General features: G+C 42.0%; 1 protein-coding gene and 1 long non-coding RNA gene across 2 annotated transcripts; one reads left to right on the top strand and one right to left on the bottom strand.

Annotated features, from left to right (window-relative positions):
• Positions 1–273: 273 nt before the first annotated feature.
• On the top strand, positions 274–22,280 carry LOC146360601 (uncharacterized). The gene is made up of 2 exons (XM_084921251.1): positions 274–2,783; positions 19,149–22,280. The coding sequence occupies exons 1-2, from the start codon at positions 450–452 to the stop codon at positions 21,558–21,560; spliced, it is 4,746 nt and encodes a 1,581-aa protein (XP_084777377.1). The 5' UTR covers positions 274–449; the 3' UTR covers positions 21,561–22,280.
• On the bottom strand, positions 8,528–8,941 carry LOC146360602 (uncharacterized). The gene is made up of 2 exons (XR_014799454.1): positions 8,776–8,941; positions 8,528–8,696 (listed from the first exon to the last, which is right to left on the bottom strand). It is a non-coding gene; the product is annotated as an uncharacterized LOC146360602 (long non-coding RNA).
• Positions 22,281–22,317: the final 37 nt, after the last annotated feature.

Genomic DNA, 22,317 nt, shown 5'->3' with positions numbered 1-22,317 from the left:
TATATACAGAAAAGCTTGACATTGTATGCAAAAAACCCCGAAAACAATACAAATACATGAACAAAAAATGTTTTAACTGTCAGTTATGTCATTTTAAAATTTTCCAAAACTGACATTTTCTTTGATTGACTGATATTAAATTGATTAGGGTCAAATTTAGTGTGAACAATATTACACAAACAAGCACGTGTGTGCGCATGCGCACATATTAGAACGCTTCGATCGCTTTTGAGTGGTAACTTTGCTTCGATCTTTTCTGACGTCATAACTTTGCTTTGATCCCAAAACCCATAAATAGGAGCGCTCACCTGTTACTTTATGCTTAACGGACGTTGACCTGCAGCAACTAAAACCCTTTCGAGAAGTTTTGAGAGCAATTTACAGGAGAAACCAAAACAAGTTCAGTTTTGTTTCTCACCAATTTACAGCGCAAACAGACACATTACACCATGTCAGCCAACCCATCCTTCGGCTCAGATGAGCTTGAAATATCTAAAGGGACCATTTTGGGAGATCACCACGTGGTGGAGGCTTTCCTTGGAGAAGGAAGCTTTGGTGTCGTAACGAAATGTCGCGATACAAAAAAGAACCAAACTGTTGCTATCAAAGTCAACAAAAGCGACCCTGAAATTCTGCTCCAGGCAAAACTGGAACTTTTCATCCTGGAGCAGCTACGACGCTTGGATCCAGACAGGTGCAACATTGTCGAATGGAACGGCTATTTCCTCGATGGAGAGCGCATTTGCTTGAATTTCGAACTCCTCGACCAAAGCCTGTCAGACTACATAGGGGACCGGAATAACCAAGGTCTCCCAATGAGAGAAATCAGGCCAATTTTGCATCAGCTCGCAAATGCTCTGTTCCACCTGGGTTCTGTGGGAATAGTTCATGCTGACCTCAAACCTGTCAACATCATGGTTGTGAACCGCAGTGAGTCTCCCGTCAAAGTCAAACTTATAGACTTTGGCATCGCATGTCCTGCTTCTGCAGTGATTCCTGGTGGTGCTGTGGGGACAATTGGTTATTGTGCCCCTGAGATTATGCTTGGCACTTCATATGATGAAGCAATTGACATGTGGTCTCTGGGGCTGGTAGCTGTGGAGCTTGCTACAGGGGTGCCTCTCTATCCTGGGGAAGACGATTATGATGTTTTGAAATTCATAATTGAAACTCAGGGTCAGCTACCAGATCATCTTCTAGAGTCTGGCTTCTACACTGACTGCTATTTCATCGAGGATAACTACAACGAACAGCGCTGGACATTTAAGACCCCAGAACAATTTCAATACGAGACAGATTATCGATCCAAGGAAACTCGATCGATAAAACTTAAGTGTCTCGATGACCTCGATCAACTGCTGAAAGTTAGGCGAGGACCGGAAAATGGCCAAACATTATTTGTAAGGCTAATCAAAGAAATGTTGGCCTTGGATGCAAATCGGCGCATAACACCCTCGGAGGTTCTGAAGCATCCCTTTTTCGACCCTCGCCTCTCAAGGAGAACCCCCTGCACTGACATGAATAGCACAGGGGGAGAACTCCTTGTGCTCTCTCAGCAGCCTTCAAGCTGGAAAAGTCATGGATCGCAAAAATTCAGCTGCAGTTTCCAAAACTCAGTTGAATTTCCTCAAAAAGGAGACATCAACACCTCAGCCAACCCATCTGCCTCTGAAGATGATCTTCAAATAACGGAAGGGACCATTTTAGGAGATCACCACGTGGTAGAGGCCTTCCTTGGAGAAGGAGGCTTTGGTTTGGTAACCAGATGTCGCGATACAAAAAACAACCAAACTGTTGCTATTAAAGTCAACAAGAGCGACCCTGAAATTCTGCTCCAGGCAAAACTGGAAATTTTCATCCTGGAGCAGCTACGACGCTTGGATCCAGACAGGTGCAACATTGTCGAATGGAACGGCTATTTCCTCGATGGAGAGCGCATTTGCTTGAATTTCGAACTCCTCGACCAAAGCCTGTCAGACTACATAGGGGACCGGAATAACCAAGGTCTCCCAATGAGAGAACTCAGGCCAATTTTGCATCAGCTCGCAAATGCTCTGTTCCACCTGGGTTCTGTGGGAATAGTTCATGCTGACCTCAAACCTGGAAACATCATGGTTGTGAACCGCAGTGAGTCTCCCGTCAAAGTCAAACTTATAGACTTTGGCCTCGCATGTCCTGCTTCTGCAGTGATTCCTGGTGACCGTGTGGGGACGGTTGGTTATTGTGCACCTGAGGTTATGCTTGGCATTCCATACGATGAAGCAATTGACATGTGGTCTCTGGGGCTGGTAGCTGTGGAGCTTGCTACAGGGGTGCCTCTCTATCCTGGGGAAGACGATTATGATGTTTTGAAATTCATAATTGAAACTCAGGGTCAGCTACCAGATCATCTTCTAAAGTCTGGCTTCTACACTGACTGCTATTTCATCGAGGATAACTACAACGAACAGCGCTGGACATTTAAGACCCAAGAACAATTTCAATACGAGACAGATTATCGATCCAAGGAAACTCGATGGATAAAACTTAAGCGTCTCGATGACCTCGAACAACTGCTGAAGGTTAGGCGAGGACCGGAAAATGGCCAATCATTATTTGTAAGGCTAATCAAAGAAATGTTGGCCTTGGATGCAAATCAGCGCATAACACCCTCGGAGGTTCTGAAGCATCCCTTTTTCGACCCTCGCCTCTCAAGGAGAACCCCCTGCACTGATATGAATAACACAGGGGGACAAAACCTTGTGCTCTCTCAGCAGCAATCATCGTTTGGGTGGCCAGAATTCTAGGGGAGCTAGAAATTCTTGTGGAAAAAAAGCCCAAAACAATAACATCAACAAAAACAACCAATGAATATGGTCTTAAACTTGGGCACAATTTGGCTTGAAATCCATCAACTAATCTCTCAATATTCAAAGCGGAGCAGCAGACAACTTACCATCACATCAGTCCTTCAATCAGACCTACAACAAACGTCTTCATTCTCTCACCCCAACCGGTCGCAGCAGATGGCCGCCCCAACCTGAGCCTGGTTCTGCTGGAGGTTTCTTCCTGTAAAAAGGGAGTTTTTCCTTCCCACTGTCGCCAAAGTGCTTGCTCATAGGGGGTCATATGATTGTTGGGTTCTCTGTATGTATTATTGTAGGGTCTACCTTACAATAATACATACAGCCTTGAAGTGACTGGTGATGTGATTTGCTGCTGAATGAATTCGGAACTAATTGGAAATCTGAATATTAATTAAATAAACCTGCTTTGAGCATCAATTAATTGTTGTTTGAAATTCTTTATAAATATATAAATATAGTGCCACTCTTCTACTGTTTAAATTGCAACTGTTTAAAACTGACTAATTTATTCATACACTTGAGCATAAACACACGCACAGTAAATGGCCTGTATTTGTACAGCACTTTACTTAGTCCCCAAGGACCCCAAAGAGCTTTACACTACATTCAGTCATTCACACATTCACACACTGGTGATGGCAGCTACATTGTAGCCACAGCTGCCCTGGGGCGCACTGACAGAGGCGAGGCTGCCGGACACTGGCGCCACCGGGCCCTCTGACCACCACCAGTAGGCAACGGGTGAAGTGTCTTGCCCAGGGACACAACGACCGAGACTGTCGGAGGCGGGGCTCAATCTGGCAACCTTCCAATTACAGGATGAACTGCGAACTCTTGAGCCACGATTGCCCTATATACACATATACTTTACAGTACTAGTCAGTGCTTACATACTAGTTCTTTTCCCTACTTTTTCATGCTTACTGGTACAAATGCCTGTTACTAGAGTTAAATGCTATCAATGTATTCTCACAGTTATGGAACTGTCAAATGCATACAAAATAACGCTCACGTAAACATAACTGTGCACTAGTTTGCCCTTATTGCTGCAGTTTGTTTCAAATCACTTTGAATAAAGCTCAGCTTCTCTCAAGCTCTCTCTTACTATCTCTCACTCTCTCTCTCTCTCTCTCTCTCTCTCACACACACACACACACACACACACACACTATGTAACGTTTCAGCAAGAAAATACCCCCCCTCCCCCCCACAGTGACACCACCACCACTAGTCTGCACAGCTGACATGAGGCAGCATGGATCCATCCTTTCATGCTATTTATGCCAAATTCTGACTCGACCATCTGCATGTCAGAGCAGAAATCAAACTCATCAGACCAGGCAACATTTATCCAATCTACTCATGTCAAATTTTGAGAACTGTAGTGAAACACTGCCATCTGCTGGACTCGAATAACAAAGACGCTGCTTTGACGGGTGAGGGAGTTTCAACAAGTCTGCAACGACTCAAGCATCAAACTACAGAACTATTGTAGCGGACATGGTGCTCTAATGGCTCCAGTAACGCAGGTCAGAAAGGATCAAACATATCAATAAATTATAAAACACAAAACGTGTTTCTCTGCATTCTTTGGTTGGAACAAATGGTTGTATGAGGTACGGTTGCCTTCCTATCAGACATTTTTCTCTGACCGTTGACATCAATAAGGCAGTTTTTCCAAGAGAACTGCCTTTCACTGGATATTTTCTCTTTTTTGTCACCGAAAAGGGTGTCTGTGTTACTTCTTGTCTTATATATATTGTCTCTGTTTTCCTCTGTCCTTTGTCAGAGTGTCTGTTCACCTACCCCCTGTGTCTCCATATTCCCAGTGTTCAAGGTTTCCAAGTGTTTTCCCAGTTTAGGTTTTCATGGTTGGTTCTGTTTGCTACTCAGCCAGAATAAACAGCTCGCTCTTTTAAAAAGTAGGCTCCAGAATGGATGATGGGATGTTCGCATGTCTTTATGTAACACTGAGTGTGCTGAACTAAAGGTAGGCCTAGTTTCATTTTCATGGTCATTATTATCAAGACAATGATTACGCCTTATTCTGATTATTTCTCCCTTTTGGAGGTGTAACATTTACATGAGGGGTGTAGGAACATTTCCCCCTAAATATTTTTAGATACATTTTTGTTGAAGTCACTGTTTTTGTCGTATTGATGATAATGCAGCTCAAATAAATACTTTTAAATAAAAGAATAACCGATCAAAGTGCTCAGTGGTGAAACTGTAACTCTTTCAGAGTTTGACAGCTGGACAAGTGATGCCGTATTTAAAGAAACATGAGATGAGTGCAGCATATTATCTGAACAGAGATCATTCAATGAGCAAGAATAAACACTGAAAGAGAAACACTTCACTGTTGATTATCATATGAAGTCTAATGAAAGCTGTTAATCTGTTAATATCCTGTTAATCTGCATACAGCAAATACAGAACATGCGACTTTAAAGCATCCAGCAAAGTGATAACTGTCCTCTGCCCACTAAGTAGTGACTCTACAAAAGATTATTTTCAATATCATCTTTATATTATATTTATATTATATTTAGTTATTCTCCAGCGCAACAATGTAAGGAGCTCTGTGATTGGTTAGGAAAGGACAGACTGGCCACCTCGATTTTTCTTCACTGCACATTGATCCATAGCTTTGCTCTGTAAAGGCTAACAAAGTGCTTTTGCTTTACAAAGACATTTAGCGTCGGTATTCACTCTCTTAAAATGCCACTGAACACTGGAGTGAAATGGAGCCCTGATCCTCAGAGTTTTATTGTTCCTAACATTTCTTATAGATAGCACAGATAGTGCCCCACTGCAGTAATCACTCATGTCTAGATATTCCTGTTAAAAGGGAGTTTTTCCTCCCCACTGTAACATGGCAAACATAGCAAACGGATAATCCAGCTGAAGCTTCAGACAGCCGTCAGACAGTGAAACACTGCCATCTGCTGGACTCGAATAACAAAGACGCTGCTTTGACGGGTGAGGGAGTTTCAACAAGTCTGCAACGACTCAAGCATCAAACTACAGAACTATTGTAGCGGACATGGTGCTCTAATGGCTCCATTAACGCAGGTCAGAAAGGATCAAACATATCAATAAATTATAAAACACAAAACGTCTCTTATTGCCCAGGGCTCAGGAAGTGAGTGTGTTCCTTATAGCCTATTAAACCTTAGCAGGTTATTTTGATGTGTTACAGATGAAACAGCTATCCAGTAACATTCAGCTACAAAAATGCTTTTTTATCATTACTTTTTTACAGCTTCGCACTTTTACACAAGTTTTATCATCAGTGTCACAATGGCTGCTGCTAAAATTGAGTACAAGATATTTGTTGGCCTGATTAAAAGGTCTTGATGCGTGCTCAATCATCCAGGGAAGTAAATCTCCAAAAGTTGATTCTGTTCTTCTGGACGTAGCGTTTTCAGTCAGAGAAACCAGCCGACTGAAGGAACAATGGGCTGGGAGGTCAGTTCCTTAATCATGATTATGCAAATTCTCATAACCATTGATCAACAACCACTGATCAATGGTCTTGAGTACCATTCACAGAGAGTTGGAGAACAGCTGCAATCACAGCATTGTAAGATGGTGACAGATGTACCCTTAGGCCCCCTCCTCGATTCAGAGAGGGTCTTTCCCTTTTCACGTAAATGGCCTCCTTGACTCCGCCCTCAAACCAGCGTTCATTGCAGTTATTGTTGACAATCATATTGTATCGTGTAACCATCCAGCTCACATATTAAATGTAAATGTAAATGATTTGTTGAACTCAAGACATGATGAATGTTCCTGCATTAAAACACATCCAGCCTAGTGTTCTCACTCTCCCTAAATGGATCTGTTACATTAGTGATATATGGGAGTTGTGTTTCAGTCTTTTCCACATGAGGACATTTACATTTAGTTTTTGCTTTACTGATGAGTGGCTGGTTAACCTGCAGTGGTTGAAGTATGTGTCGGTCGTCTGGAAGAGTAGGTGTAGAAGACGTCTTTAATGAATGTAATGCTCTGAAGGTGTCAGTGATTACTGTGAATTCATTATAAAAGTGCATTTCAGTGAATAAAGACAGGCCCTCATGGTGAAGCTCAGGTGTCCATAAAGTGTAACAGGAGAGCTTTGTCATACTTTCAGATATTTTACATGAGCCCGTCTTTCAAAAAATAAATAAATAAATAAATAAATAATTCATTCATCCACAGGTAGCACAATGCTCATATCTGAAAGTAAACTCTGATATATATCCCCGACTAGGGTTACTACTAAATAAAGGATCGCCTCAAAATGACTAAATATATAAAGACACTCTCCAGAAGAAGTTAACGGGATTTTGTTTATTGTACAAGCAATATCTTCATAAGAATTACAAATTCTGCAGACATATCACCTTCTTCCTGAACCTGAATAACTCACACACAGACGTGTCTGCTGCTGATCTTTGTTCAAACATGATGTTTTATCTTCTCTTCAAAACACATTACTCATCTTTCTGGCATCATGTTACATGAAAACACCTGCATTCTACCTGTGTCATTGTACCACAAAGACAATGATTGCAACACTGTGCTTGCAAAATAGAAGAAATAAGACGACCAGCAAATACATAAAAGATGGTAAAAGTGATTCCATCTTTGTGTCTCCTCCCATTGTTTCCCCAGTCTGTCTAGTTCCCATATTCCCAGGACACCGCTGGACAACAAGTGGGTATTCCAAGACTGAGAGACAGCCAGAGTTGGCAAAAGATCAGACATTCTCTACTTAAGTAGAAGTAAAAATACTATTGTTCCAGTGAAAGTTAAAGTACTGATTCAACTTCATTACTCAGTTAAAGCAAAAAAGTACAGGCTCGAAGCGCTTACAGAGAAAAGCATACAACAGAATACAACAGAATGCTGTTCGCGGCAGTAACACACACTTGGAGGAGAGGCTCCAGCCGTCCATTCCAGCCCTATCCCTAACATTAACTCTAACCATAACTTTAACCTTAACCCTATCAGGTCTTGTTTTACAAAGCGATTCATGATTAGAACAAAAAACACATTTACACATACCGATGATTTGTCACATAGCATCGTTACCTGTTGGGATGAGAACGTGTTGTTTCCAGAGCACCACAAATTGGGGTTTCTGTAGCTCAGGTAGGAAACCTGCTAATCAGAAAGTTGCTGGTTCAATCCCCGCCTGCTCCAGCCTGCATGCCAAATATCCTTGGGCAAGACACCAACCCCAAGTTGCTCTCCGATGCATCCATCGGGAGGATGAATGCGTATTACTGTTAGATAGAAAGCACTTACAGAGAAAAAGCATAGAAAAAAGTGAGTGCATGAATGAGGCAAGTTGTAGAGAGTAGAAAAGTTTTATACAAGAACCAGTTCATTTACCGTTATATTTTAGTTTTATTTTCAGTTCTGTACTTTTTACATGTAATATTGATTCATTAGATTGACTACATGTATTACACCTAACTTGCGGACAGCAAATTTAAACAACCGTAATAATTTATTTTCAGCATCTGAAATATTTATTTAGTTTGTTTTTTGTTTTGTTTTTGGCTCCTGATATTAGCCAACTACTATTTGTCAATGTTGAACTAATAATGAATCTAAGAAAAGGTATTTGTCACGGTTGGCCAGCGTCAACCGTGGGGATGTGAGGAAGGAGGAGCCAGGCACGGAGCTCTGAATGCAAGCAGTGCGTTTATTTACAGTGAATGGAAAATAACAATAAATCCGCAGTGCGTTCCCGACTCCCGTGAAATGTCCTCTTCCCAGTGCTAGTGTTCCTTGTCTCCGCTCCTCAGTGTCTGAGCACCCCGTGCTCGCTGCCCTCTCGTCTCCACGCTTCTCCTGGGGAGATAACAAACAGGCAGCCGTAAGACACATACAATGCGGCAGACTATCCGTACTGACTGGCCGAGAGACTAACGTGAAGTCACGCAATGATCCAGCGTCAGAGAGAGCGCCACCGCATTCTTAAGTAGCTCCTCCGACAAGGCTTGATCAGCTGTGTGATGGTCTTCAGGTGTGGCCAACCACCTGGCAGGGCCACACCCACCAGGCCTGAAGGTGCCTGTAAACAGGTGCTCTCAGAAACACCGGCATCACACACACACACACACACACACACACAGATATACCTGCAAGCAGGGAGAACGAGGGACAGCACACCAAAAACACACATGTCCATAACTGCTCAGGGACCCTGGGTCGTTTAGACTCCTGAGCTGTGCACGAGGGGTCGACCAGCCACTGGAAGGCCGGGCACTCGTTTTCAACCGTAATATACCTGATGTGCTCAGGTAACCTGTAGCGCCATGAAACCACTGTCACACCAGGGCGCATAAAAAATGATGCTTTAAGAGACTGATGGGATCGGGCAGCAGGGAAAACATCCACAAAATGCTACCTTCAGTTTGACTCCCTAAGACTACCTAAATTAAGTAGAGTCATTACATGCTTGTTAAAAGCAAACTCTCATATAGTTTTTAAATGTGCTTCTTTCATTACAATGACTAGATAAAGAATGTGGCACTGTCTCTATTTAACACTGGCTACCCCAAAATGTTTCCAAACCTACAACCGTAACTTTCACTGAGAGATTTTCAGATAAGGTTATTGAAGCTGTGGGGTTAATTTTTTAAGTAACATGAGACGAGAGGCAGCAGCATACATACAGAGCATCAGTGATAGAAAGCTAGGCTAACATAGGGTAGCTACCTCAGTCTCTCTGACTCAGAGAAAAAGGCTAGGAGCAAGAAGAAGCAAGAAGATGCAATCACAGAACAAACTGTGTAAACACACAGAGGGTCTTATAGTCCTGTTTGAGTGGGACCGGTTAAAATAACAAAAAACTAATTGCATGTTGTAAAAGTCAAATTCTGTGACTGAGTTAGAAAATTCAAAAGTTATGAGACATATGAGATTTGAGAATTGTTTAACACATAACTGCAGTACATACATCTCTATCCTACAATCACTGCTATCAATATATCAGCAATCATGACATAAACAAATAACAAAATTAAGCAGTTTTTTTTTAACAGACTAAAATCTTGCGGCACTTCCAAGGTCCACCTGTTCAAGGAGAAACATGTATAGGCCCATCTCAAGTGCCAGTGAACATCTAAATGATTCAGGGAAGACTTTGGAGAAAGTGCTGTGGGGAGATGAAACGAAATTCCAATTATGTGGCTTTAACTGACCTTTTGAAATAGGAGTGTGATGCAAAAAATAGCATCCCCGCAGTCAAGCAGAGAGATGGGAACATTATGATGTGGGCTACAGGACGACTTAGTCGGGGTTCCAAGCAGTCAGGAAATGTGACATCGTCAGACTGCATGCCACGGATTGGCTTGTCAGTCGCGGCACTCAATGAGTCATGAGACGGTGTCTTTCACTAAAATGAAAACTGCAGTTTTTTTAAAACCCTGCAACAAGGCAAATAGCTGCACAACACCGTGGTTTCCAAGTGTGACAAAAAGCCACAGATACATCATCGCTGCGACGTCTTCCTTTGTTGTGGCATTCGTGTTGCTTATAAATGACAACATGGACATCGGGCCGCTTTGCTGTAATGACCCCACGCACATTAGGTGGTACTTGATTGTAATGGAAAATGAGTTGAGTCACAGCAAGCTGATCTGAGTATGTACTAATGGAGAAGTGCTATAAGATCACGCAGTGGTCTAGTCAGTCTCCAATTCAATTCAATTCAATTTCTTTATTGTCCCACAAGGGGAAATTAGTTTAGCAGCAGGAGGATAAAAATAAACAGAACAATACAATAAAATAATAATGACAATAATAATGATAGAAAGTTCAAGGACAGTTATTTGCCATTTAGGAGACAAGACGCAGTAGGGATAAAAGAGACCTGGAGTCTTTTAGTCCTCCTCACAGGTACTCTAAAACGGCGGCCGGAAGGCAACAACTCAAACTCACTGTGAAGTGGATGGTTCACACAATTAATAATAGAATGAGCCTTTCTAAGCACATTTCTATTGTAAATGGCCAAAAGTCCATCTTGCCAGCGCCCTGAAATTTTGCTAGCAGTTTTTACCAGAAGTCCCAACCGATTCTTATTCTTCACCGTCAGGTTACCAAACCAGGCAGCGATACAAAAGGACATCACAGATTCGATAAAACTTCTATAAAACAAGGACAACATCTCAGATGAGACATTAAAAGATCTCATTTTCCTTAAAAAGAACAGTCTTTGTTGAACTGTTTTAGTAGTGGCATCAGCATGAGATTCAAAACACAGTTTATGGTCAAGTACCACACCTAGATATTTATAACTCTCAACGATCCCAATATCGGCAGTTTTAATGATAGTAGGTGATGAGCTATAAGAGGACTTCCTAAAATCAATAATCATGTCTTTAGTTTTTGACACATTAAGTGAAAGGAAGGACTCATCACACCAATTCACAAAATCATCTACAACCTGTCCATGGCCTGACTCGTCCCCCACTAGAAGACTGACGATTACTGTGTCGTCAGCAAACTTCAGGATGTGTCTGTTCGTGAATTTGCTGCAACACTCATTTGTGTACAGAATGAACAGAAGGGGAGAGAGGCAGCAACCCTGGGGTGATCCAGTAGAGGAGGAGAGCACATCAGAAAATACATGATTCACCCTCACACATTGTGACCTATTGATCAGAAAGTCTGTCACCCAGCCGACCAGACTAGTGTCAAGCTTGAAATGATTGTAAAGCCTGTCAGCAAGTAAGAAGGGTTGAATTGTATTAAATGCAGATGAAAAGTCAGCAAATAATAATCTTGCATGGGTGTGGGGGGCCTCAAGATGCTTATACAAAAGATGCAGGAGTGTGACAGCAGCATCCTCCACACCTCTCCCTGCTCTATAGGCGAACTGGAAGGGGTCAAGATGGTGTTCAACCTGCATTAAAATCTCCTTCTTAATTATCTTCTCAAATGTCTTCATCACTAAAGAAGTCAGAGCCACAGGCCTAAAATCATTCAGCGCCTTAGGAGAACTGCCCTCAGCAACAGGAACAATGACAGCTTGTTTCCCAATCTTAGGTACCGTCTGTAGCTCTAAAGAAAGTGAGAAGATATAGTGAAAAATCCCACTCAGCTGATCAGCACAAGTTCTCAGTACCTGTCCACAGATGTTGTCAGGTCCAGGACTCTTGCTTTTGGTGTGTCTAAAAAGATTAGCTACCCCCGTCTCATCAATACAAATTGATGGGGGAGTGATAGTCTTTTCCCTCAGTGTGCTGGTCTGCCTAGAACAGTCAAAGTTCTCAAAACGAAGGTAAAAACTGTTAAGACTGTCTGCCAGATGTTTGTCAGAGGTAAACCCTTCTAAGGTAATGCTACTTTTACCTTTCGTCTGCAGCCCTGCCATTGTTTTCATACCAAGCCAAGCTCTTTGGAGGTTGTTACTGCTGAGTTCTGCCTCAATCTTATTTCTGTACCTCATCTTGGCGATCTTTATTGCAGCCCTCACCTCCTTCCTCAATATTCTCATAGTGGGAACGTCTCCCTCGTTAAAAGCAATTTTCCTTTTAAGAATCAGATCCTTAATATCTTTAGAGAGCCACGGTTTGTTATTAGGGAAAGTCTTAAATTCTCTGACTGGAACCACAGAGTCTTTGCAAAAAGAGATGTAGCTACACACCACATCAGTGAGTTCATCCAAATCAGAAGTGCTCTCTTGAAACAAGGACCAGTCAGTGCAATCAAAACACCCCTGAAGGGCAACACAACTGTCTTTTGTCCAGACATTAGTCCGCTTCACACAGGCCTTCTCCCTCCTAATCACAGATCTGTAAGCAGGGAGGAGATGAATAACATTGTGATCCGAAGAACCTAGCGCAGGTCCGGCCACAGACTTATATGCCCCCTTAATCGGTCCATAACACAAATCCAGCGTTTTGTTATTCCTTGTAGGACAAGTGACATATTGAAAGAAATTGTTCAGTGATTTCTTAAGATTACATTGTTAAAATCACCAAGAATAAAATTAGGAGCATCCGGTGAGAGAGTCTGCAGATTGTGTACCACTTTAAAAATGGCGTCGGCAGCAACTTTAACGTCAGCTTTAGGATGAATGTAAACAACAGTGACAAAAATTTGAGGGAACTCCCTCGGTAAGTAAAAAGGCCTGACAGATACTGAAAGGAGCTCGATGTCAGGAAGACACAACCGCTCCCGCACAGTAAAGTTATTACACCAGCCCTGGTTGATATACAAACATACCCCTCCTCCGTGAGATTTGCGTGTTACTCCACAGTTCCGATCCAATCTGACAGGGGTCCCAAAGCCGCTGATTTGCAGTGAAGTGTCACTGTCCATATCGGTCAGCCACGTCTCGGTAAGCGCCATCAGACAAGCCTCCCTGTATTCCCGTAGATGAAGCACATTTCCTTGTAATTCATCCGTTTTGTTCCTAAGAGATTGGACATTGGCCAGAATCATAGAAGGCAGAGGAACACGACTCTTCCTCCGAAGTTTTCTTACACGCTGACGCACGCCGCCTTTCTTTCCGCGTTTTCTCAAGTGGCGGGGCTTTCCAAAATTAGTCTTTGACCGGGAAAATAAATCCTCACCAAGAATCACATCTGTCCGAGCATTAGAAGAGTCGTACATAGACAAACAGGACCACCGTAATCCAAGTAGTTCCTCGCGTGTATAAGTGATTGTCAGTGAGAGTGAATGACTCCAGGTGAATATCGCCAACAACAATAAAACTAAGGTGTAGAAGATCTCCATCTCGGCAAAATAAACTTCATAAAAAGTTAAAACCACGGTTAAGAACAGAGTTAAAACAAAGGTAAAAACAAAAAGAAAAAGAGAAAGAAAATGCCAATAAACACCTGCTGCAGGTCGCCACAAGAGCAGCGCCCTCTCACAGCTGATCCACCTCCAGACATCAGTAATGTAGAAAATCTGTGGAGGGAGCTGAAGTTTCAACTTTCCAAGTGGCAGTCAAGAAACTTAAAGGATTTAGAGAGTTTCTGTAAGGAGCAGAGGGTTAATGTTTGTGTGTCCTCACTGTAAAGACTGCAGGTTACTGGAGCGTGTCGTGTCATGTTTCCTGTTGCTCTGAGGTGCATCCAACAAATACACAAATCATTTACCACTAATAATAACACCTCCCCCACTTAAGTGTGATCAACAGGAAGCTAAAAGTTGTTAGCTGTTAAAGTGTTCAAAAAACAGCAGGAGCTCGGTGTGAGGCCACAGTGGGCCAAAAAACACACACAAGATGACCTCCAGCAAGGACAAAATGTATCTGGACGTCTCTGTGAGCATCTGTCTCACTGTGTAAGTGTAGCACAGTGTCTGTGTGTGCATGGCTGGGGAAGAGAGACAGCACAACTGAAAGCCAGCACTCAGACGAGGACCCGGTGCATCGTCTGTCTCATCTCAGCCAGTTTACTTACAAACTCTTTAAGTTTGAATTTTAAAGCCGACAATGTGCACAGGGCAGTGATATTTAAAATGAAGGTAAACTATTCCAATCTCTGGAGCCCCAATTGTGTATCTCACACACACACAGTCCTGAATTCATTACTGAAGTCTCATCCAGACGTTCAATGTGTACACAAAGGAATTCTTCGGCAGGAGGTGAAAGAAAATGGCCCACAAGTTAATCCAAAATGACGGTTTTATCAACAATGGCCACCAGCGGTGATTTTGGCACCTGTGACAAGGTTGAAAAGAGCTGTGGGTAATTTGGTCTCACAAAATGCAGCGCACACACACACACACACACACACACACACACACACACACACACTCACTCACTCACTAAGTTCTCCTCCTGCCTTCAGCCCAACCGTTGAGCGCGATGACAAATAGAGCCGCAGAATTTTGCTGCTGTGTAATTAAATTGAGACGTGGGGTCAAAATTCCCACCTAGATTGAGTGAGATGAAATATAAATCGGCTCTCCTCTAACTGACTTTATAGAAATAATTACATAAGCTGCATTTATAACTGTTATTAAATAACAGCAGCACACGAGAACTAAAGTGTAATCCCAGCACATTTCGCTTCGCTTGCACCGATTCTTTAGAGATGACGACTGTGGTGGGTAATTAAGGGCAAACAATATACAAGTCGCGTGAAAAATGGAGGCCGCATTACCTTTCCAAAGCTTCCTTTCCCGATGGCCCGCAGTATCTGGAAGTGGTCAAAGTTTACTGTGGAGAAAATGAGAAGCAGTTAGTGAGAACGTGTCAGTTTGAGCTGAGCTATAAAACAGGGAACATGACATGTACAGCACTGTGCAAAAGTCTTGAGCCATCCCTCATTTGCTTCCAGGGATCCGGACTTCCCTGTAATCTTTAAAGTGGTATTAAGGAATAGCTCTCCAGGCTTTTTAAAGTGTTTCTGATTTTTAATCCAGGGCTTGGATTTGACCAGTTTTTGTCTGTTAAGACCCTTCACACTAATCTCTGAAACATTCAAACATAAACAGACACCTAAGTCACGGAAAGGACCAGAAAACTTAACAAAGAACCAATTTGAAATTGTATCTTTACACATTTACTTGCAGCCTATTGCAAAAAAACAAGACCCCACATCATTTGTTCTCACTTCTTTAGTTGAAGAATGCAGTTAATAACACCGTTAACACAGACTGACCTGGCAAAACATGAAAAAGTAAGGGGGTGGTTCAAGACTTTTGCTCGGTACTGTATGAGAAATGGAAATGTGCACTTCACAATGTATCGCTGCACTTCGGCAGTACTGTGCAGATCAAATGTTTTTTTGAAAGAATTAAAAAGTCGGAGCGCAGTGGGAGAGAATAATGTGTGTGTTAGATAATGAAACGGGAAAGATTGAAAGGTGGAAATAATGAATCACAACAGTCAAAATGTGAAAAAACAAAAACATTTTCCCTGGAGGATCTGTACAGTGACACACCGTCACAGTATCGACGATTAGCAAGCAAAACAAAACCCCAGAAATAACATTTATTAAATGAAGACTCAGCTAAACCTTTTTAAACTTCACATCTGAATAACAAATAACACACGCAGCACATAGAAACAAATATCTAAAATGAGTTAGATCCCAGGAAGTTAGACACGCTTTCATAAGTTTTCTGATCGACTTTTACGAGATTAAATTTGAGCAAGTAAAGACATTTCACATGAAGCTCAGAGGCAGGAGAGTTGTACTTCAGAAAGACATCCAGCTCAGAGCGCTCAACTCATTCATCTTACTTTATTTTCCTATTTCAGTATGCATGATAACACAGCCAGATGTTTTCATTCATTGCCACTGAAGCAGATGCATGTGTGTGTTCTGCAGACTGATTGAATCCTTCTGTACGCAGCTTAAAATGAGTCCTGAGGAAAGAGGTTGAATGGAAGTGGTGAGGAAGAGTGTCATGTTTTTTTCCTCTGTAATAAATAAACTAAATAATAAGCACAAATATTTTTGTTTTCCAAATATATTTTTACGAGCGCTGAACATGTGATCAAGATTAGACGATAAATACAAGATTAATTTCACTATTCTGCTGTATTTCTACTTAACACCTACCTGACTCACTTTTGAATGAAATTAATGCAACGTGTGAGACTAATATTTTTAATCAGATCTTAATTTATGCAAAAATATCCATCATAGACCCCAGAAAAAAGCATGAAGAAAAAGAACACCCGATCCATGATATTAAAAAAGCCCTGATCATTAATAGCAAGTCTTTTTAATATCAACCAATAAGAGTAAAGTTAGCTTAAAGGCACAACCCCTGTTTTTCAGGCAGAGGAGAAAAAGAGGAGCTTCGTTTAAGATAAAGAAGCATGCAAAGCTACTCTAGTTGAGTCCAAGAATAAGAATATCATGTTGGAAATGAACATGAGGATGATCAAAACACATTCCCTCCAACAAATAAATACTATAGAGAGCGGAGCTGCTTCATCATTTTAAAAAAACAACGTCTTTGGCTGAGCACAAACACAAGCGCTCAGGAATCAGATTAACCAACAACAGACAAGCTTTCTTCCAACAACTCAGAGTAAAGAGTAATGAGCTAACACTGAGTAACTGTTGGCCAGTAAAATCAACGGTTGCTAACTTTCACATGCAGCAGCTCATTAAGACACTTAAAATAAATTGAATTAAGACATTTAAATGTTGGTTGTATTTTCCTTCCCGATGCATGTGAAAGGTTAAGACTTACATCTCCAAATGTACTGGAACTGATTTGAACCAGAGGACTCAGCCACACTGTTACTATGTACTGCATAAACACGTTTACCGATGAAGGTAAATCAGACGCTGTCCTGACTGTGTGGCTAAATTTTGTGCTGAAAGCATCAAATCAATTGAATATGATTAACTTGCTATGAGAGTTTTTTAGTCCAAGTGTGACTTTTTCTGGGTTCATACACCTTTCAGGGTCAAATTCAAGCACTTTGTAAGCACGTTTAATGTCCATTTTCAAACTTTTCCAGCACATTACCATAAAAAGGATGCATATTTCACTTCGCATCACCTGAGTAAGACCACGTGAAAGGCCAAATGAATAAGTCTTCTCATCAGATATTGATGCTTCTTTCTTATGTGACACAAAAAACAGGAGGAGACAGATCTTTGCTTGTGTTGTTTTTTAAGTTCATTCATTCAAAACTAACTGTAAGACGCTTAACTACATTGCAGTCTGTGTTATTGTTGTAGACCTAATTATCACCTTTAAAGTGTTTGTGCTAATAACATCATGTAGAGTAAGACAGGCATAGAGAACAGCACTGACTGGGAGAGGCTTTGAACAGATGACATACTCAGATCAATTCAACACTTTAGACTTTAAAAATGCACAAGCGTCTTTCAAAAACCTATTTATTTAATCTATCATCATTGATATTATTATGTACAGTTATAATGTACTGTTCATCTCCCTTAAATAAACAGGCAGCCTTAAAGTGTGAAATAGTCACTTGTCTACTGTCTCAGTGGCTGATAGTGCCCCACAGGCCTCAATGTGAGCTTGAAGCCATTATGTTTAAATTGTTTGATGATAAACAGATTTTGAATGAAAGGAGGAAACTTCGGTAGCACAAAAAAGTGCCTATTCTTTGTTCCCATATGGTTCAGTCATATTACCGTCATTTCCCCCTAAGGTGTTCCCAAAGACACCAGGTTAATACTTGAAAAAGCTGCAGCAATACACAAAAATATCATCAATATTCTGTTTACTTGGTGACAACGTCGCTTTTAGCCTTCAATCAGAAAGCCTGACGTTGGCTAGTTAAGCATCGGGCTAACGCTTAACGCTTTCACTTGAGGGAAGTAACTCGTATTACTGCTACTGCTGTGTAATCTTGGTTAAATTCACAGCATATTCTACAAGTTCACCTGCAATAACTAACTGTTAGAATAGCGGCACCGTATTGTATCGCACTGAGTGCACTTCAATCCTTTATCCCGCGAGTTTGCTAGCTAGCAAAATAATAATACCAATTTTTTAAAAATAACATGTGTAACGTACACACTCGAGAAAATTATTTACTAGTACTTACGCAACTCCCCCGTTGTGAAAACGTACAAATCCTTCTTGTATTTTTCGTTTTCCAGCAAACACTCATTAAAACGGCCTCCAGGCACATTAGTGCACTCACCCCCGACTGATCAGGGAGGGGGTGGGGGGTCACACATTGAAACAGACTAACGTGCAGAGGTACAGCCCAGGCAGAGAAATGTTGCTTTTAGACTTTGCGACTCATTTTATTTCTCTATCTGATAAGAAACTATTCAATCAGATAGTTATTTGTGGTGAATGAAATACGGTTACAGTTTCAAGAAGTTTTAAGCACCAAATCCGAAATCCAAGCACTGCAATATTAAAATCCAATTCAATTTCTTGTTTGCTCCGAAATCTACGACATGACTATATACAGAAAAGCTTGACATGGTATGCAAAAAACCCCGAAAACAATACAAATACATGAACAAAAAATGTTTTAACTGTCAGTTATGTCATTTTAAAATTTTCCAAAACTGACATTTTCTTTGATTGACTGATATTAAATTGATTAGGGTCAAATTTAGTGTGAACAATATTACACAAACAAGCACGTGTGTGCGCATGCGCACATATTAGAATCGCTTCGATCGCTTCTAATATGTGCGCATGCGCACATATTAGAATGCTTCGATCGCTTTTGAGTGGTAACTTTGCTTCGATCTTTTCTGACGTCATAACTTTGCTTTGATCCCAAAACCCATAAATAGGAGCGCTCACCTGTTACTTTATGCTTAACGGACGTTGACCTGCAGCAACTAAAACCCTTTCGAGAAGTTTTGAGAGCAATTTACAGGAGAAACCAAAACAAGTTCAGTTTTGTTTCTCACCAATTTACAGCGCAAACAGACACATTACACCATGTCAGCCAACCCATCCTTCGGCTCAGATGAGCTTGAAATATCTAAAGGGACCATTTTGGGAGATCACCACGTGGTGGAGGCTTTCCTTGGAGAAGGAAGCTTTGGTGTCGTAACGAAATGTCGCGATACAAAAAAGAACCAAACTGTTGCTATCAAAGTCAACAAAAGCGACCCTGAAATTCTGCTCCAGGCAAAACTGGAACTTTTCATCCTGGAGCAGCTACGACGCTTGGATCCAGACAGGTGCAACATTGTCGAATGGAACGGCTATTTCCTCGATGGAGAGCGCATTTGCTTGAATTTCGAACTCCTCGACCAAAGCCTGTCAGACTACATTGGGGACCGGAATAACCGAGGTCTCCCAATGAGAGAAATCAGGCCAATTTTGCATCAGCTCGCAAATGCTCTGTTCCACCTGGGTTCTGTGGGAATAGTTCATGCTGACCTCAAACCTGTCAACATCATGGTTGTGAACCGCAGTGAGTCTCCTGTCAAAGTCAAACTTATAGACTTTGGCATCGCATGTCCTGCTTCTGCAGTGATTCCTGGTGGTGCTGTGGGGACAATTGGTTATTGTGCCCCTGAGATTATGCTTGGCACTTCATATGATGAAGCAATTGACATGTGGTCTCTGGGGCTGGTAGCTGTGGAGCTTGCTACAGGGGTGCCTCTCTATCCTGGGGAAGACGATTATGATGTTTTGAAATTCATAATTGAAACTCAGGGTCAGCTACCAGATCATCTTCTAGAGTCTGGCTTGTACACTGACTGCTATTTCATCGAGGATAACTACAACGAACAGCGCTGGACATTTAAGACCCCAGAACAATTTCAATACGAGACAGATTATCGATCCAAGGAAACTCGATCGATAAAACTTAAGTGTCTCGATGACCTCGAACAACTGCTGAAAGTTAGGCGAGGACCGGAAAATGGCCAAACATTATTTGTAAGGCTAATCAAAGAAATGTTGGCCTTGGATGCAAATCGGCGCATAACACCCTCGGAGGTTATGAAGCATCCCTTTTTCGACCCTCGCCTCTCAAGGAGAACCCCCTGCACTGACATGAATAGCACAGGGGGAGAACTCCTTGTGCTCTCTCAGCAGCCTTCAAGCTGGAAAAGTCATGGATCGCAAAAATTCAGCTGCAGTGTCCAAAACTCAGTTGAATTTCCTCAAAAAGGAGACATCAACACCTCAGCCAACCCATCTGCCTCTGAAGATGATCTTCAAATAACGGAAGGGACCATTTTAGGAGATCACCACGTGGTAGAGGCCTTCCTTGGAGAAGGAGGCTTTGGTTTGGTAACCAGATGTCGCGATACAAAAAACAACCAAACTGTTGCTATTAAAGTCAACAAGAGCGACCCTGAAATTCTGCTCCAGGCAAAACTGGAAATTTTCATCCTGGAGCAGCTACGACACTTGGATCCAGACAGGTGCAACATTGTCGAATGGAACGGCTATTTCCTCGATGGAGAGCGCATTTGCTTGAATTTCGAACTCCTCGACCAAAGCCTGTGGGACTACATTGGGGACCGGAATAACCGAGGTCTCCCAATGAGAGAACTCAGGCCAATTTTGCATCAGCTCGCAAATGCTCTGTTCCACCTGGGTTCTGTGGGAATAGTTCATGCTGACCTCAAACCTGGAAACATCATGGTTGTGAACCGCAGTGAGTCTCCCGTCAAAGTCAAACTCATAGACTTTGGCCTCGCATGTCCTGCTTCTGCAGTGATTCCTGGTGACCGTGTGGGGACGGTTGGTTATTGTGCACCTGAGGTTATGCTTGGCATTCCATACGATGAAGCAATTGACATGTGGTCTCTGGGGCTGGTAGCTGTGGAGCTTGCTACAGGGGTGCCTCTCTATCCTGGGGAAGACGATTATGATGTTTTGAAATTCATAATTGAAACTCAGGGTCAGCTACCAGATCATCTTCTAAAGTCTGGCTTCTACACTGACTGCTATTTCATCGAGGATAACTACAACGAACAGCGCTGGACATTTAAGACCCAAGAACAATTTCAATACGAGACAGATTATCGATCCAAGGAAACTCGATGGATAAAACTTAAGCGTCTCGATGACCTCGAACAACTGCTGAAGGTTAGGCGAGGACCGGAAAACGGCCAATCATTATTTGTAAGGCTAATCAAAGAAATGTTGGCCTTGGATGCAAATCAGCGCATAACACCCTCGGAGGTTCTGAAGCATCCCTTTTTCGACCCTGGCCTCTCAAGGAGAACCCCCTGCACTGATATGAATAACACAGGGGGACAAAACCTTGTGCTCTCTCAGCAGCAATCATCATTTGGGTGGCCAGAATTCTAGGGGAGCTAGAAATTCTTGTGGAAAAAAAGCCCAAAACAATAACATCAACAAAAACAACCAATGAATATGGTCTTAAACTTGGGCACAATTTGGCTTGAAATCCATCAACTAATCTCTCAATATTCAAAGCGGAGCAGCAGACAACTTACCATCACATCAGTCCTTCAATCAGACCTACAACAAACGTCTTCCTTCTCTCACCCCAACCGGTCGCAGCAGATGGCCGCCCCAACCTGAGCCTGGTTCTGCTGGAGGTTTCTTCCTGTAAAAAGGGAGTTTTTCCTTCCCACTGTCGCCAAAGTGCTTGCTCATAGGGGGTCATATGATTGTTGGGTTCTCTGTATGTATTATTGTAGGGTCTACCTTACAATAATACATACAGCCTTGAAGTGACTGGTGATATGATTTGCTGCTGAATGAATTCGGAACTAATTGGAAATCTGAATATTAATTAAATAAACCTGCTTTGAGCATCAATTAATTGTTGTTTGAAATTCTTTATAAATATATAAATATAGTGCCACTCTTCTACTGTTTAAATTGCAACTGTTTAATACTGACTAATTTATTCATACACTTGAGCATAAACACACGCACAGTAAATGGCCTGTATTTGTACAGCGCTTTACTTAGTCCCCAAGGACCCCAAAGAGCTTTACACTACATTCAGTCATTCACACATTCACACACTGGTGATGGCAGCTACATTGTAGCCACAGCTGCCCTGGGGCGCACTGACAGAGGCGAGGCTGCCGGA

This window comes from Perissodus microlepis, chromosome 23, assembly GCF_051167445.1.
Source record: "Perissodus microlepis isolate ML-2025 ecotype Zambia chromosome 23, ASM5116744v1, whole genome shotgun sequence".
Classification (NCBI taxonomy): Eukaryota; Metazoa; Chordata; class Actinopteri; order Cichliformes; family Cichlidae; genus Perissodus; species Perissodus microlepis.
The sequence above is the reverse complement of the archived record's forward strand: the minus strand, read 5'-3'. Positions and strand labels throughout refer to the sequence as shown.